General features: G+C 39.4%; 1 protein-coding gene across 1 annotated transcript; it reads right to left on the reverse strand.

Annotated features, from left to right (window-relative positions):
* Nucleotides 1-3353: 3353 nt before the first annotated feature.
* Nucleotides 3354-16957, reverse strand: LOC146503480 (beta-tectorin). The gene is given in 7 exon segments (XM_085131210.1): nucleotides 3354-6049; nucleotides 6139-6343; nucleotides 15187-15284; nucleotides 15393-15459; nucleotides 15507-15686; nucleotides 16094-16312; nucleotides 16638-16957. Coding segments are annotated over 7 exon segments (1086 nt in total). The 5' UTR covers nucleotides 16778-16957; the 3' UTR covers nucleotides 3354-5872.
* Nucleotides 16958-17530: the final 573 nt, after the last annotated feature.

A 17530-nucleotide genomic window follows, 5' to 3' on the forward strand; every position in this document is an offset into this window, starting at 1 on the left:
TTAGATTAGATAACTTTATTAATCCCTCGGGAGGGTTCCTCCGGGGCTTTCACACAGCTGAATAAACGTCAAACAGAAAACTGATTAAACAGAAGTGTGAGACGGTCGAGAGTTTGTTTGAGACGGCAGTTTCACTCCACCGAGGGAGCTCGTGACGTATACCCGGCTTTCTCGACCACGAAGGCCGGGTCCTCAGGTGGAAGCAGCCTCTGAATTTGGACATCCCCGCTGTTTCCGGACATTTAACGTATTTCATCCAATAAATAAACACTATAAAATGTATTTATTTATCCCCCCCCCCCCAACAGCCTTTTTGAATGTCTCCCTAGTGTGGCCACAACACCTCACGTTTTTGCCACATGTATCGCAAACCATGTCTCAGTTTTTGTGGAGGTAAAATAAGGTCACACATGACTCCAATTACGCTCAGCCATTGTTGTGAGTGCGCACGCCAAGGGGCTGCGAGACAGCCTATTTCACAAATGACTATGAAAGGCGGAAGAGGAAGTAGTTCCTTTGAATGTAGACAATCCGAATGTTATAGTTTCTTTCCACTGTGTTCCTGTTAATGATAAACTACAAATTTACTCAAAATTACTAAAATATCGATATTTTAATGTGATAATCGATTCTAGAACATAAATGATTGGTATCAGAGGAATCGATATTTCAGGATCGATCCGCACATCACTATTGACCAGTTGAGGCAAGACTGGCCTGTGGTGATTGCAAAATTTCTCAGGATGGTAGGAATCCAGGTGAACTGATTTACGGAACAGGTGGAGAACGGCAGTGCCTTCTGACCTCTAAATGTCAAGAGCTTGATGAGATCACCTGGAGCAGGCAGTCTAGGAAGGTAGCCCTCCACCTGAGACTTTCAGAGATAAACTTTAGAAAGAGACAAACCACCCCAACCCTGCCTGCACCATAACACATAATGTCATCCCCATAGCACCATCTACCTGAAACACCTTCCTACAGCTATGGCTGTTACCATGCTACCTTTATATTAGTGCCGTTTTCAAATTATCAGTGGGATCTTGGAAAATGGGATTGCATAAAAAGTCTTCTTTTAAGGCCAGTTGACCACCCCACTAAAATGTGCAAACAGTTAAACTGACACCGCTGTTACATTTGTCTGTTAGCTGCTGCTAAGCTGAAGCCTGGGAAGTTAGCTTAGCTTTAAGCCGAGCACAAAGACTGGTGAAAATGGGGATTAGCATGGCTCCAAAGATAACAAAAGGTAACAAAATCCATTAAGTTTTTACAAGAGATTGTGTGCAAGACTATTTTTAATGACATAACCAAATTAAGACATAAAGGTATAATTAAGCTGATAGGTGGATTTTGTTACGCTGAGGAACCCCAGCTCGGCTGTTAGTTCAGGTATGCGAGTAATAGTTCATCAAGTTCTCAGCAAGAAACCCAATTACTGTATTTCTTCAGATGTTGAAAAATTCATATAAAGACACGGAGGATTTACTGCTAAAGGATTGCTGTCCTGTTCGCTCACGGTTCTTCTTCCTCTCAACGTTCGACATTACATTTCACCAAGTTTCACATCTCTTCTGCTTCATTACAAAAGGTTAATGGAACAGCTGGACCTTCCAGTTTGATTTCGCCTCCTCAGCAGTCCGGTGTTATCTTGCTGAAGTATTTTATATTTCTTCTGCCTTGAAAAGAAAAGAAATCCAGTTTTATTTTCTGTTAGCACATTAACGCATCACGTCAGCCTATTAGCAAGACTCTGACACTGTTTATTCAAAGTCATCATATTCCAGCAGTCTTCATGTTGCACCAGTCTTCTCGTCCTAAATTGCAGCTGGTCCATCAATTTTTTATGATTGCGCTGTCTGCTAAGCCTAATGTATAGCCTACAGACAGACTCATATGCATATTAATTAGAATGGAAATGACAGGACAATTATTCTTTCAGCTGAGGACAAAACTGGCCAAAACGCAAAGGTCTATAATAAAGAGCCCAAATCCTCAAAACTAGCAAAAAGAATGAGAGACAACAAAAAAAACACTCCCTTTAGAGATGCACTGCAACATGACTTTAAATAAAAGGTGATTAAAATGTGCATTGTCATGAGCAACATATGGAAGTGCAATACAGATTTCTAGCTGCTGCTCATCCCCCGCGGCTATTAACATTTTAGAGGGCAAAGCAGCTGGATTCAAAGGTTAATGTCCACACCATTAGAGAGCAACAGAGCACACGTTTATCCCTGTTGGTTTAATTAAATTACAGGGAACTCATAAATGGGAGATTTATCCTGAACATACAGTTACTGCAGTGGTAATGGAGCACTGCCTTCCAGCTCAGCTGATTTATCCCCCTCATGCTTCAAAGTGGGTCGTCTTGTCGTGAAGTTTGTCATGGCCTACTTAACAATACTGCAACTCCTAATTAGATCGTTTGTCAAGTCAGCTGATTGCTTTGCTTGTTCTTTTTATGGTGTACATGGGAAGACGTTTCACTTTTCAGAAATCAATCTCTCACCAATCATGGCCAGAAAAACAGAGAGCCTGTGGATTTCTCTGGTTTTCTCAAAGCCAAAATAATTTATTTTTAGGAGATGTGGCGAAAGGTTAAGATTGTGGGGATCTAAGAAGGCTAATCCGATCTAAATCCTCTATCCAGGATATTCCTGTGCTTAAAATGTATTAATTAAAGGCACTGTTGACAAGTAAACAGTAGAGCCTTACAAAAAAAGAGATTAGAAAAGAAAATGGTGATTAGACACCCTCTAGTGGTGGACCATTACAAAAGCATCACCCTGCAAACCTCAAAACAAACTTTATTTTATCTTCTGTGCACATCAAACGTTAGACCGAGGGAAATTCCTGAAAGCATAAATTTCAAATACTGGGATTCGTTTCTTGTGTACGATCCACATGCCTCCAGTTATAAAACAGCACAGAAATATGTGTGCCAGTTTTACTCAGTTTAATGTATTAATCTTTTTCATTTCCTTGAACTCAAGACATCCAAAGCCTTCTTGTATGTCAGGAATTGTTTCATGCAGACCGTAAGACGCAGTCTAACACAGCACTTCTATCGTATGCCTCTGATAACACTGTGAGCTTTAATAGTAATAATCCATGCATGGAAAATGGACTCAAATATACACATCAGTAACAAATCACATTCTGAAGATACTGTATTGCAAGTATAACTAATTTTTTTTTTTTTCAGGAATACACCATAGAAACAGCTGATAAATAACCATATATGTCCACTTCTTCTCTTTTTGTGTGATACTTTTATCATTTAATTATCCCTTGTAGTCTGGAATGTAACGTTGTACTTATTTAGCAGCGCATCAGAGCTGGCTTGCGTGAGCGAATCTATGCTGAGTGTAAAACCATCACACGCAGGTTTGGAATGAGAAGATTATTAAAAATACATCATGTGCAGTTCACTGCGTGTCGTCCGTGTTCCAGAGTCATGCACAGATGTAGACTTTTATTTATGAACTGCTCGCCAAATAAACAGGAAGCCGAGTGTTTAAATCAAAGATCATTTGCATGTTGACAGTAAGGCAAATTAAATGTGAGACGGGAATGTAGCAATGCTAACTTATAGCCGCCTTTTCTGTTTTTTTGCAATGCCAGATAAATATTAGAGGGACCCTCTCACATTATGGAAAAATATGTTTATTCACTTTGTTGCCAAGAAATGTCTGTGTGCTGAAGATATACTCGCTGTATACCTTGCCAGTACTGGGTTGCTTTTAGATCTGCCTTAATTCCTTATCTCATAGATTCGATAAAGTACTGGAAACATTCCTCAGATATTTTGGTCCATATTAACATGATAGCATCACACAGTTGGTGCAGATGTGTCGGCAGCATATTCATGATGCAAATCTCCAGTTCCACCGTGTCCCAAAGTTGCTCTACCGGATTGGGACTAGCCATTCGAGTACAGTGAACTCAGTGTCATGTTCAGGAAACCAGTTTGACATGATTTGAGCTCTGTGAGATGACACATTATCCTGCAGGGTGCAGAAAGCAGCCACCAGAAGACGGGCACACTGCGGTCATGAAGGGATGGCGTTTAAACGATGCTCAGTTGGTACTAAGAGTTCCAGAGTGTGCCAAGAAAATATCCCCCACATCATTACACCACCAGCAGCCACAGGCGTTGAAGCAAGGCAGGACGAATCTAAGTTTTTATGATCTTTAGGCCAAATTCTGATCCTGCCATCTGAATGTCACAGCAGAAATAAAACTAATCAGACTTGGAAACATGTTTTCAGTCCTCTGACCTCATGTGAATTGTAGCCTCAGTTTCCTGTTCTCAGCTGACAGGAGTGCCACGAGGTGTGGTCTTCTGCTGCTGCAGCCCATCTGCTTCGAGGTTTGACATTTTCTACATTCAGAGATGCTCTTTTGCACATCCTGGTTATAACGAGCTGTTTGAGTTACTGTACCTTCCTATCAGTTTGAAGCAGTCGGGTCATTCTCCTCAAATATTGGATCAATCCGTCTGGTGCCAACAACCATGGCACATTCAAAATCGCTCACCTTTCTTCCTCCTTCTGCTGCTAGCCTTAAACTTGAGCAGGTCATCTTGATGATGTCTACATAAGTTGCTGTTGCTATTGGCTGATTAGACATTTGTGTTAACGACCAGTTTAGTAGTAGTTGGGTAGTTTAACTTAAAGCCTCTGGAAACCAAACAATATTGCATTAATGCTCCACCCTCTTTCTCAAACAAATATGTTTCACAAAAATGATGACAGCTGGGCTTCTTTCTGTCTTTTGACAATTACTCAGACTTCACCTTTCATAGCTCGAAATACTCTGAAGGATTGAGCGAGTGCTCCAATCAATCACTTTGATTAAGTCTTACATATATACATTACACACCTCCACTCGTATGTGAATGTCACCCTGTCAAACTCATCATGTCGTTTACCCTGCACTGACCTCTGTTCATCAATATTATGTGCTGCTGCTAGCTCAGCCGCTTCAATTTTCAATAAAAAAAAAAAAAAAAAGATGCCACCATCAAAATGGCTGCCAGCCGTGCCACAGTGAGTAGAGCAGCGACCATTCCCAGGGCAAAAGATGCGCCCTTTCCATCAGACCGTCCACCAGACAGCGCTGTGCACAAATGAGAGGGACACCATTGTGGGGCGCTTTTATTTCAGCAGACAAGAGACGATGATATGACTCGCTGCAGATAAGAAAGTCCTTTCATTTCTGGAGGAATCTAATTAGTAAAAAACTTTGTGAATAGCTGCTCTCATTGGTGTCGAGTTAATACATAACACACTTAGCCTCTTCTTTGGAAAGAATGGCTGCAAGAAAGACGGGAAACATCAATATTTCATTATGAGAGACACAATACTATAATTATCAAAATATTGGAAAGAAAAATTAAATTACAGGAGAAAAGGGAAACCAGAAGAAATATCATAAAGGTGTAATGAGCTTCTATTCTTTTTTTGCCACGTTTCAAACTACACATTTGCCAAAAGCGAAACACTGATTGAAGGTAGGAGTCAGACTATTCGTCCTTATCATAGGTTTTATAACCTTTTATCTGTTCTCCTTTGCTCATAATGAATTCTGTGAATGATTTTCTGTGTTTTGTTTTATAGTCATTGTTATTTTTTCTCCATTTAGGCCCCTCAGCAGGCATCCAGCTCAGTGCTGGAGGCGGATCAGAGTATCGATACCAGTGTTAAACTTGTACAGTCACAGTGTATGTGCAGATCGTTAGCTCAGTTCAACATAAAAAATGGGTGAGCCTAGTATGTCTTCTCATTAAACTTTGAGCAAGGAGGTGAACAGCATTTCTCAAAACGTCAAACTGAGCCTTTAATGATACAGAGCTCTACCACCTGAATGTTATTCATGTCTCTGTGGCATATTCGAGGATCGCTTTTAGATGCACCGTCTGAAATCTGCAGAAAAAGAAAGACAAACATACAGTTCTTATAGCCACTGTGAGCACAGACGGCTCGGCGATGCCCTCCTGGACCACTGTGCTCCCTGTGCTCCTCAGGCTCCGCCTCTTCCTCTGGCATTGCTGTGGATCAGACCATATGTGGAGATATGAGCTGGGGATCTGGCCTGAATTGGAGATTTCTGCTTGAAATTCATACACTACCCTCCTACCTTGAAGGTGCTGCAGGAAGTGCACTCACAGAGTCGGGTGATGCAGTGCAGATAGTAGGTGGAGATGGTCTCATTCTGTTGCTCAATGAAGCGGAACACTGGGAAGTAGAAGAGAGCCTTCTGGATATCTCCATTCTCCAGCGTGGTAGTCAGCTCATCAATGGAGCACCTTTCAATAAAAGGTGAAGCTCGCAAGTGCCCCAATTACACCTAACACAAGTAGATACAGGCACTGTATTAATGAATGGGAGGGAGATAAAATTAAGACTACAGCTCCCTTAGGATTTAGGTAGCTGTGCTTTGCTTATTACACAGAAGAAAGAAAAAACCTGAAGCCATGTGTAAATTTTTAAGTAGCTGCTGGACTCAGAAACACAGCTCATTATCAAATCTTAAAGGAATAAAATAAATTCAAGTTACGAAAGGGGAGCCAGTTCCACAGGATGTTTTCAGATGGAGAGATGGAGGCGTTGTACCAAACAAGAAGTGGGTCAGAGATTCCAGGTTACAGGTGAGATCCTCAGACAGTCTAATGATTGGAGACTCTTTTCTTTTTTTTCAAACAACTTATTCACCTTCTTCAAAATGCATTGCCAACATCCACAGATTGCATTAAAATGGAAATGTATATTCTGGGTCTAACAGGTGAGGCCAATAAATCTGCTAACCAGCAGGGTGAGACTCCTCTGGATGCAAAAATAAGGCGACTGTGTAGAAAAACACTCACTTCAAGCCTCATAAAGACTCCGCTAAAGAGTTCACGGTCTCAACCTGTAGTTTCAGGTCTTATTCTATAAAATAAATAAATTATAGTTAGTGTTAGAGGCAACAGAAGGAATGAAGAACCCTTGTAGGCTAAGCCATTAGTGATGGGTCGTTCGCGAACGAAATGGCTCTTAGAGCCGATTCTTTGAAGTGAACGACGCGAGCCGGCTCCTTATTGGGAGCCTGAGTTTTTTTTCCCTTTCTCTCACCCTTTCTCTCGCCCTTTTTTCCGCTAAACTCCGCACGCGGCCTGTACTTTGCGCTGGGCAGAGGGGGGAGGGGCGTTACTTACACTCTCAGTAGCACAGGAATAGAGCCAGAGAGAAAGAAAGCGAGGGACAACAAGGTATAGTAATCATCCACTATTTTCAGTTGCAGATGATAAAGGATTCAGAAATCATGCAGCCCATATGACAGAGAATGTGCATCTTCTTTTTGTTTTAATATTTTAATTTATATTTAATTGTGTTTTGGTTTGCAAATTTGTTTAAAAGGAAAAAGCTGAAAAATAAATAGTTTAAATAGTTTAAATAGTTAAAAAATTAAAATGTAAATAGTTGTTTTTTGTGTTATATGATTTATTTATTACATTTTATGTGGAGTGAATAAATAAAGTATATTTATGGTGGCCCTTAGAGACAAAGCACGTACAAACTCCAAAATACGTACAAACTCCTAAGCATGTACAAACTCCAAAACATGTAAAAACTCAGAAGCACGTACAAACTCCAAAACACGTAAAAACTCAGAAGCACGTACAAACTCAGAATCACATACAAAAGACAACAGAAGTGCTCCAGGATGCTAGGGCGCAGTGTTGAGCTTTTGTTTCCTAGTGGCTACACAAGCCAGGAAGTATCAACAACCGGATTTGGTGTGTGGTAGTAACAGGTAAATGAACTTTTTTTTTTTTAATTATTTGGATAAATATGAGTGCTTGTCTATAAATACACAAACAATACACACATGCTTTCAATTGTGTAATTTAAGTGATCTGGGTAGCTCTCTTTTGGAAGTTCAGTAAACGCTAGAAATGTGTTTTGGAGTTTGTATGTGCTTTTTGGAGTTTGTATATGCTTTAGAGTTTGTACGTGCTTTGTCTCTAGGGGCCATATATAAACATATATAAATAAAACCACTTTTTTTTAACATTAGTAATTCCTTTTCTGTATAATTTTATATTATTGTTAATGATTAAATAATTAAAGCAACAAAACAACCTGAAGAGCCGGTTCGGAGCCGAAAGAGCCGGTTCGGAGCCGAAAGAGCCGGCTCTTTTTAGTGAGTCGAGCCGAAAGAGTCGGATCTCTAAAAAGAGCCGGAAATCCCATCACTATAAGCCATAACCCTCTGTAGCCCATGATGGTACGGTGGCCCTGAGAGGTCAAATGCACCACAACTTAAGAAAACACCAGCAAACAGAAAAATGCTACAAAAGCACAAAAAACAGAACGAAACAAAAACACGCGAAGGACTGAGACACCTTTAAGAAGCAGATTGCTATTAGCCATTTACTGTTAGCTTGCCACCTCTGCAGCTTTTCTCTCTTCATTTGTGTTTTGCAGTGTTGGGGAGTAACGCAATACATGTACCACCGTTATGTATTTAAAATACAAAATATGAGTAATTGTATTGCGTTACAGTTACCGTTTAAAAAGGTGGTATTTAGAATACAGTTACTTTGTTGAAATAAATGGATTACACGGCAGTACTTCATTGTTTCATATTGTCGTGGGCAGAGATGGGCAGTGACTTACTTGTAACGCGTTACTGTAATGCGATTACTTTTTTCAAGTAAAGAGTAAAGTAAGGGATTACTATTGCAAAAACGGTAATTAGATTACCGTTACTTTCCCGTAGGAACGCTGCGTTACTGCGTTACTAAAACCGTGATTTTCTTGCGAGAATGTCTCATGACAGTGACGTAAGCGAGTGCAACGTTCGTGACAACAGCTGTGTGCAGATCAACAATGGATCATATATCGAGTGCGGGAGAGAGTATGAGCGTGCAGCGTTTAAAGCGTGGAAGTACTGACCTTACTTTGAGTTTGATTCCATAAAAAGTGACAAAAACATTAGTGTCCGTTGTGCGTGGGAAGAAAACTTCTTTTTACAGCGAAAAAAACCCCCTAAACTTCCAAGCAAGCACCGAGTAGCTACGACGTAATGAGAAACTCACAGAGAAACTGCGGTATCCTTCCACTGACCGCTGCGGCACACCTGCACCAGGATAAACCTCCGCCTACTCTACTCCTGCTTTACAGGTGAAAATAGAGCAAAAGGACCGCTAGTCTTTGACTTTATTTATTTTCTGCTGTATTTTACTTGCATCTGAAAGAGTGAGTGTAAACACACACACACACACACACACATATATATATATATATATATATATATATATATATATATATATTTATTATGTGCTGGAATGTGCAGAAAATAGGTTTAAATGTTAAACTAATTTCTTCCAGTCAGAGAATGTTGCAGATAATTAAATTTTTGCTTGATACATAAAGTTAAAAGATTAAAACTAACAAAACAAGTTTTAAAAATAGACTTTTCCATTTGATTACATTTTGTATGATGGATTATGTAGAAAAAGTAGAATTGGGCTGAAAGATCTATCACTTTATCACCTATTCAGGTTGTAAATCATGTTTTTAAAAAGTAACTAAGTAACTAAGTAATTAATTACTTTTGAAAATAAGTAATCAGTAAAGTAACGGGATTACTTTTTTGGGGAAGTAATCAGTAATTAATTACTGATTACTTTTTTCAAGTAACTTGACCAACACTGGTCGTGGGTCAGGACTGTTTGGGTTTTGTTTGACAGCTACGTTCTGTTGTTCCAGGCGGCAGCGTTACGGTTGCCATGGTTACAGGGTGACGCTCTCGCTCTGCGTGTTTCCTGGGTGAGAGAGGCCTTTTTGTTGTTGTTGTGCTAAGCTAATAGGCAGAACGCTACCAGTATAGCTCTAAAGAATGTAGCATCATAGGCAGTGTAGTCCGTGCTGCAGGGAGAATGGACTGCCATACACGTTATGTGTCTGTGAGCGAGGGAGGGAGAAAAAGGAAAAGTACGAGCTGTCATCGAGCAAAAACGGGAGCTGGAAGCATGTAAATATAATAATAACCACTGCAGCCAAGAAGAGTGCCTGACGAGCCCAGCTGTAAGTAAGCTATTAAGACTCGACTGTACACCGTGTTCGTGTTTTCCTCTGAAACAATAAGTTCTGTTGGAGCAGCCTTTCAACGCCTCTCTCTGTCTCTCGCAAGCAGAGTTGACCCAGACAACAAAGTAAAGCTAGTTTTTGGCTACGAGCCTGCACAGAACCCACCGTATTAGCCAGAGGTCCCTTTACTACGGTTCGGAGCCGCGGACCTTCAGTAACAGTAATAAATCACAGCAATAGTACATTCATGTAGTTGTAAACAGCATGATAATATATTAAGTAATCCAAAGTATTCAGAATACGTTACTCTCATTGAGTAACGTAACGGGATACGTTACAGAATACATTTTGGGGCATGTATTCTGTATTCTGTAATGGAATACATTTTAAAAGTAACCTTCCCAACACTGGTGTTTTGTGAGTCGTTTTATGAGTTTTTGTGGTGTTTGTTTGTGCATTTTTGTACTTGCTGGTGTTGAAGTGCGTTTGACCTTTCAGGGCCACCACATAATGGTCGTGGACAGCCAGCAAGTTTCTTATAGTGTGGCTAAAAGTTTTGGGAAGCTGAAACAAAGTTTGTTTGTTTTTTTATTTGCCAATAAAAGACATCAAAGCCTATGAAACCCTCATGATTATTATTCACCGCGTCGTAAAAATGTGTAAAAACAACAAATAAAGACTGAAGAATCAAAAGTGCATGGAAAACAAACTTTATGCCACTGCCAAAACTGACTGTAAAGTATACATTATTTTTACTCATTATATGTTAAAGTGTTTGAATAATGTCAACACTTGAAAAAAACTCAAACACTTCACAGTTATCTGTAGTAGGCTATTAGTTCACTGCTTCCCTGAGCAGAGTGAATTTACTATTGGGAAAGCTGCAAAACTTTGTCAAAGGAGTCCAGTGTGAGGTTGATGAGTCGACAAAGCTCATTTCCTTCTAGTGACAGTGATACTGAGGTGATATACTGAGCTTTTGATTCCTGAGCGGCTGGTTAGCGATGCTGTTTTTGTTGCTGTTAGCGGCTGTTACTGAAACTGAAGCTGTTACTCTCATGTCTAATCCTGCTGACAATTACTAACCATGACAGTATGGCGAATAAAAAAGTATTTTTATGCATATTTTCTTATGTTAGAGCCATGACTGAATTCCAGGAAAGTCTCTCGTGTCTCCATGTCTTTTTATCCCCAGTCCCAGTGTCAGATTCACATGTATGAGTCTCAGTGTGTGTGTGTGTTATTTCCTGTTTTATTTTTGCTTCCTCTGTCTCGTTAGTTATGATTCAGTTCAGCTGTGTTCCCATGTGTCTCCTCTTCCCATAATCACCCCCCCGTGTAAATATTGTCTGCGTCTCCCTCTGTTCTCTCTCATGGTGCAGTCTGTCTGTCCGTTCATGTCCCGCTTAGGTTTTATATTTTGCCTTTTGTTGTATTTTTTTTTTTTAAAGCTGGTTTTTAGTTTTACATTCTGTCCACTCTCTGCCTGCCTCACGCTGGTTACATGACAGATTGACAAGTCCATACCAAACAATGATTTCTTGTCCACTATCAAAACACCAAGATGGAAAAAAATTATCCACTCAGTTTCACACACCAATGAGTTCCACAGTGGCTACGTCCCTGTTTTATATACAGGCTATACTAAAACTGAAATTGAATGCTTACTGTAAAAGAAAGATATAAATAATCCTTCAGTCTTGCCTTTTGCTTCTGCTTGAAAAAAAATAACAGCTAAATAAGGCTTAAAGATAACTGCACAATTAAAAGAGATTAAGTTAAAGTCTTAGTAAATCCTGAATAGCTGCAGGATAGAAGCAGAGGTTCCTGCTGAGGTATGTTTTGAGTGAATTAACATACATTAAAATGAAAACTGAAAAAATGATTGGCTAACTTGCATTGGGCAATCCTAGCACGTAACTGGATTTGAACCACTCAGAATAATGATGTTTTGCAGTTGTATTCAAATTAGTGCTGTATTTTGCCCTGTTGCCATTATAGCTAATATATTTTTCTGCATGTTTATTGTCAAAGACATATTTATAATCAGGTCTCTTGATGTGTTTGCTGGAAGAGAATAATAAGTAGTACATTTTGAGTGTAGTGAGCAACACAACACAACCACAACCAGGGCGATCGTGGCTCAAAGGCAGTTCGTCTTGTAACCGGAAGGTTGCCGGTTCGAGCCCCGGCTCGGACAGTCTTGGTCGTTGTGTCCTTGGGCAAGACTCTTCACCTGCTGCCTACTGGTGATGGCCAGATGGGCCGATGGCGCGATATGACAGCCTCGCTTCTGTCAGTCTATCCCAGGGCAGCTGTGGCTACAACTGTAGCTGCCTCCACCAGTGTGTGAATGTGAGAGTGAATGAATAGTGGAACTCTAAAGTGCTTTGAGGGCCCCGAAAAACGCAATATAAATGCAATCCATTATTATTATTATACATGAAGGATCCAAGGTTTAAGACTGGAAGGAAACACAACCCTATCCTTAGAAGATAGTGTACTCCCAGTGTTCCCAGACCAGATAAATGGGATGCTTGTATCGGGAAGGGCATCCGGTATAAAATGTGTGCCAAATGGAAAAGGAAAATATTTAAATTAAGTAAATGTCTCTATTTAAAAAAAACAAAAAAAAAAACAACTCATGATGTGATATTATAGTTTATAGTATATCAGAAATCTGTTCACTGTTTTTATTACAAATTATATCAGTAAGGAAGCTGACTAAATATTAACTGATAATTTATGGCAAAGGGGTGGGATTAAAAAAGTGTTTACTTCTTCCCACTCCCTTTCAACATGTAAATTAATAATTTTTCTTTTTCTTTTCTTTCTTTTCTAAATGTACTTGTATATTGTTCACATGTTGAAATAAATTACCAATCAATCAATCAATCAATCAATCAATCAAATGGATCCAAATATATGGATCCATCTGCAGTAGTGAACTTCTGGGAAATAAGGGAGCAGCTGAAAGTACCTCTCAAGTCATGTAAACTTAAAGTCTTTTTTTTTTCATTTAAGGCATGAATCATTTCCGCTAATTGTAATTTTGCGATCCCTTGTGAGCTGTTGTTCATTATTAGTTATTATTAGTTTACTTTAGTTATGAAATCTTGGCAGCAACATTTTAACTCCGGAGCTGAATAAAGTATTAAGACGCAAAAAATGTAAAAAATACTCTATTACTGACAAAGTAACAAAACTTTTGGTATTCCAAATCCCACTAAAGGTGCAGAGAAAACTCCTATCGTTCTAGAGTACGGCACTAAATTCAGTAATTACATTACAGTTACAATAATGCTGTAAGTTACAAAGACTCAGTTATTCAGTTATTTGTGCAGCACAGACAGAAAGAGAAAAAAATCAAACAAATATATTTCCTTTCTCTGTGTCTTTCCGCTACAATCAACTGATTTCACTTTGTTTCTCTAATAGAGAAAAATGTTGAGTGATCTCCAGCTTTTGAGGAGTGGAGATGTGGATATTCGTTTTATTTTTACTGCACGAAAGGATAAAAGTGCGATGGCAACACACAGATGCACCTGCGTAACATGGCTAACACACCTTCAGCTCTCACTGAGCATCTCCACAGACAGCATGCTAACAAAAAGCTAGCCAAGAACCCAGAATGATGTTCAAGCTGAGTGAATGGTGACCCCAACACAGTAATGTAAGAGTAATGTAGCAGTTAGAGTAATAATTTAGCTTCTCTGGTATGTAATTAATGTAGAGCATAAACTTTGAAAAAAGTAACGAGTAATATAAAATGCTTTTTTTCCCCCTTTTTTTGAGTAGAGACCCCAGCACTGACAATTTCAGTACATTTATTTATCTATCAAAATGAAATTTGATGATTTGACGATGTCTATCTCAATTGCAGGAGTTAAATTATGGAACAGTCTAACAGAAGAAATAAAAGAAAGTAAAAACATAAAACAGTTTAAAGTAAAATATAAAAACTTGATTTTAAATAAGTATAACAATGAAGAAAACGGGGTTAACCCAGGACGGTAATGTTGCTGGTAATGGTTTTGTGGTTCTTTTTTGGGGTTTTTTTTTGTTGTTTTGTTTTGTTTTGTTTTGTTTTGTTTTGTTTTGTTTTGTTTTGTTTTGTTTTGTTTTGTTTTGTTTTGTTTTGTTTTGTTTGTTTGTTTTTCCATAATTTGTGCATCTGCAAATATAAACCTTCTGTTTTTTTTCATATGAAAGAAACTATACCCTGGTGGGGATTGCTAATTTCTTGTTTTTGATTTATGTATGTTTTGTTTTGTTTTGCTTTACTTTTGTTTCATATGTTGTTTGTTTTAATTTAAGAAAATTTATGAATGAGAGGTAAAACGTGAGGGGGTAGGGACAAATAAGTAAATACTTCTACCTACTCCTTTTCAAACAAATAATGGAATAATATATTGTAATGATTGTGAAGGCTCATGTTTGAAATGTTTGAAATAAAAATGAACTGAACTGAACTGAACTGAACTGAACTGAACTGAAAATTTGCACAATTTAGTAGTTTTGACTGCTTGCAGCCATCATGAGGGGTACTCTCCCTCCAACGGGTCACTGCATATATTTGTTTTACCTCTTATTCTTCTTATTTTACCTCTAAAATATGTCTGGCCCTCAAACGGTTACTTAAATGAATCCAAGTAAAGCAGTTTAGAGAGAAAACGTTTCACTTATAATGGGCTCCTCCAGCCACACAATGGCTTTTATAAGGAATCGCACCCTCCACTTCAGTCTAACATAATAATAGTGTAATGATAATGTTGTGCTTTTATGGTCTTATTACCACTCAAAGCTTTTCTTCGCTCACAAGCCATATTCATGCTTTATTCTATGCACTTTATATTGAATTACAGCTGCCCTAGTAAAATATTACTCTGAAAATACAAAAGTGAGCCAAGTGCAATGGCGTGGGTAAACAATGCAGTGTTCCCCTGTGAAATGTAGATGTTGTATAAAGTAGAATAAAACTGAATAACTCAAGTAAAGCATTTCACAGCTGTGCTGAAGTGCAGTACTTCAGTAAATTAACTTCTAGGTTTTATAAACACAGGTCTAAATCAGACAAAGAGAGGCTGCAGAGTTGCTGTAAGGTTCTTACAGCAATGTCATGGTGGATGCAGCCACCTGCACGTGCACAATTGTTTTTAGTTTCGTGCCCAGAGGTGGTATGACAAGTGGCGTGTTGTAATTTATGCCCTCGAAAAGCAAGAGAAGATTAAAATAACTGCTGCAAGCCATTAATCTCCCAAAGTTACACTTTATCTCAGGTAGAACTGTATAGTGTGTGAGAGGTGTAGTTGGCACCCGGCACAAGGACATGCTGCGGCTGCCGATGAAGCTCCCATTGTCGTCTTTCACAGAAACAGAGGACCTACAAGGAAGGAAGACATTTTTTTAGCCCAGTTCTTATAACTGTACACTTACACATCTACCTGGTTGTTATTGATTGTATATTCCAGCAGGTAAGCAGAGGAGTAGTAATACTTGCGGTCTTCAGTGTAAAGGTGGTCTGATGCTTGGGTTGAGGGATCCACCCCCGTTATATTCCCGTATCCTGCGAGTTTGTGTCCTAAAGAATTATTTAATAGAAACATGATTTATTCAAAAAATGGTTAAAAAATAAATGTTAGCCAACATTTCTCACACAGCAAGCTGCAGTGATGAAATCACATCAAGGAAGTAGAACAGCTCTCTTAACTTTCTCATTCTCATCAGAGAGGAGGGTGACCTGCTGGGTGGGTGCATGCATCTCTTATATTAAGTCAGGACTTGAGTTGTTGCGTGTGTGTGTGTGTGTGTGTGTGTGTGTGTGTGTGTGTGTGTGTGTGTGTGTGTGTGTCAGGTTGAATTTTTCTTCCTGGAGTGCTCTTGCACAGTCCAAAACACCCACATACCCTTTTAGATCCTTAAATCTGCTCCGACTCTCCTCTGTTCAGGTTTGAAAGCTCCATGATCACCATCCCTTAAGACTTGAATCTAGGACGCATCGTTGATGCAATACTCACCGAGAAGTTACTTCCAAATGCATTTCCTCCTGTGATGGGGAAGCCGGGGCGGCAGGTTGAGGGTTGCTGATGCTAACAGACTCAATGAACTGATCCACAAGGCCAGCAATTTTGTGGGGATAGAGCTGGCCTCTCTTAGGGTGGTGATGGAGAGGCAAATGTTGTCCACGATAAAGACGATGTTGGATAATTCCTCCCACCCACTCCGTGATGTGCTGGCTGGCCACAGGAGCACGTTCAGTGAGAGACTGAGATTACCAAAAAGCGCCACTGAACGACACAGGAAATCATTCTTGCCTGTGGCCATCTCCCTGTACAACTCATCCACCTAACAAACTGTATACTGCAATAGCTACACCCTTTCTGCACACGCTCTTCTTTCTATTCAGATATTTATTAGTAAGTGACCTCTATAAATGTATCTATTGTATATATTGTGCTATTTCTTACTCCTTGTATTGTCTGTTTATGTTACTGTTTGTACTGGAGCACTGTAACCAACATAATTTCCTCTAGGGATCAATAAAGTATTCTGATTCTGAATGTTAGAACAGGAGATGTCACCGAGGTGTCCAGCATGGCCCGACAACCCATATGGTCCTGGATGTGGTTCACGATTAGTAAACTTTCACTGTATGTGGTGTAAATACTTGTGGTCAGAGGTTTACATACACTCGCCGGCATGAATATCGCAGTAAATCTAGGCTTTTGATGATTTCTTTTAACTGTTTATTGTATATTGAGTGAATTAACTTGGTGAACCAGTGGGCAGCATGAAGCCTGTATCTGTGAGAGAGGAGGAGCAAGGTTATTTCAGGCCCAGGTCAAAATGCGAACATTGTCAGAGAATGAAAGAAAGAAGATGCCTTATTTAGAGAGCCTCTGGTCTGTGGGTGGAAGTCCTGTAAAACAACATGGTGGCAGAGAGTGGGCAGGCAGGTGATGACGGCTGGTGATGGCATCAAGCTCCTTGGCGAAATGGGTAAATCAGAGGAATTGGTGAGCCTGTTTTAAGGAATATTGGGAACTTGTAACATGGGTTTTCATGAGAAGCCGTATTCACTTCAGGAGGCAAAACGATCAGGTGAAGTTCAGCAGCCTCTGCAAGCACTAAGTACTTTGGATAATTAGCAAATGCAGCACAGGTGACAGCTCGGGTCCACATCTCCACCTGCACAGGAAACTAAAACTAGACAAATACAAGTGAGACAGAAAAAACAAAAATCCCTTCACATCTTTTTTTCAGGGTGGTACATGTTTGCACAAGTTTGAATTAATTGGAGATTTTCTCTAATCCATATAGGGTCATAAATATACATAAACTTACGTAATTTTTAATAAGCGGTGTTTAAGGTTTTCCTTCTCATTGGTGATCATGATTGGCTACAACTGGTAGTTTATATTTGCCAAAATAATCAATGATTTGTAGGTGAATTT

This window comes from Neolamprologus multifasciatus, chromosome 14 (assembly GCF_963576455.1).
Source record: "Neolamprologus multifasciatus chromosome 14, fNeoMul1.2, whole genome shotgun sequence".
Classification (NCBI taxonomy): domain Eukaryota; kingdom Metazoa; phylum Chordata; class Actinopteri; order Cichliformes; family Cichlidae; genus Neolamprologus; species Neolamprologus multifasciatus.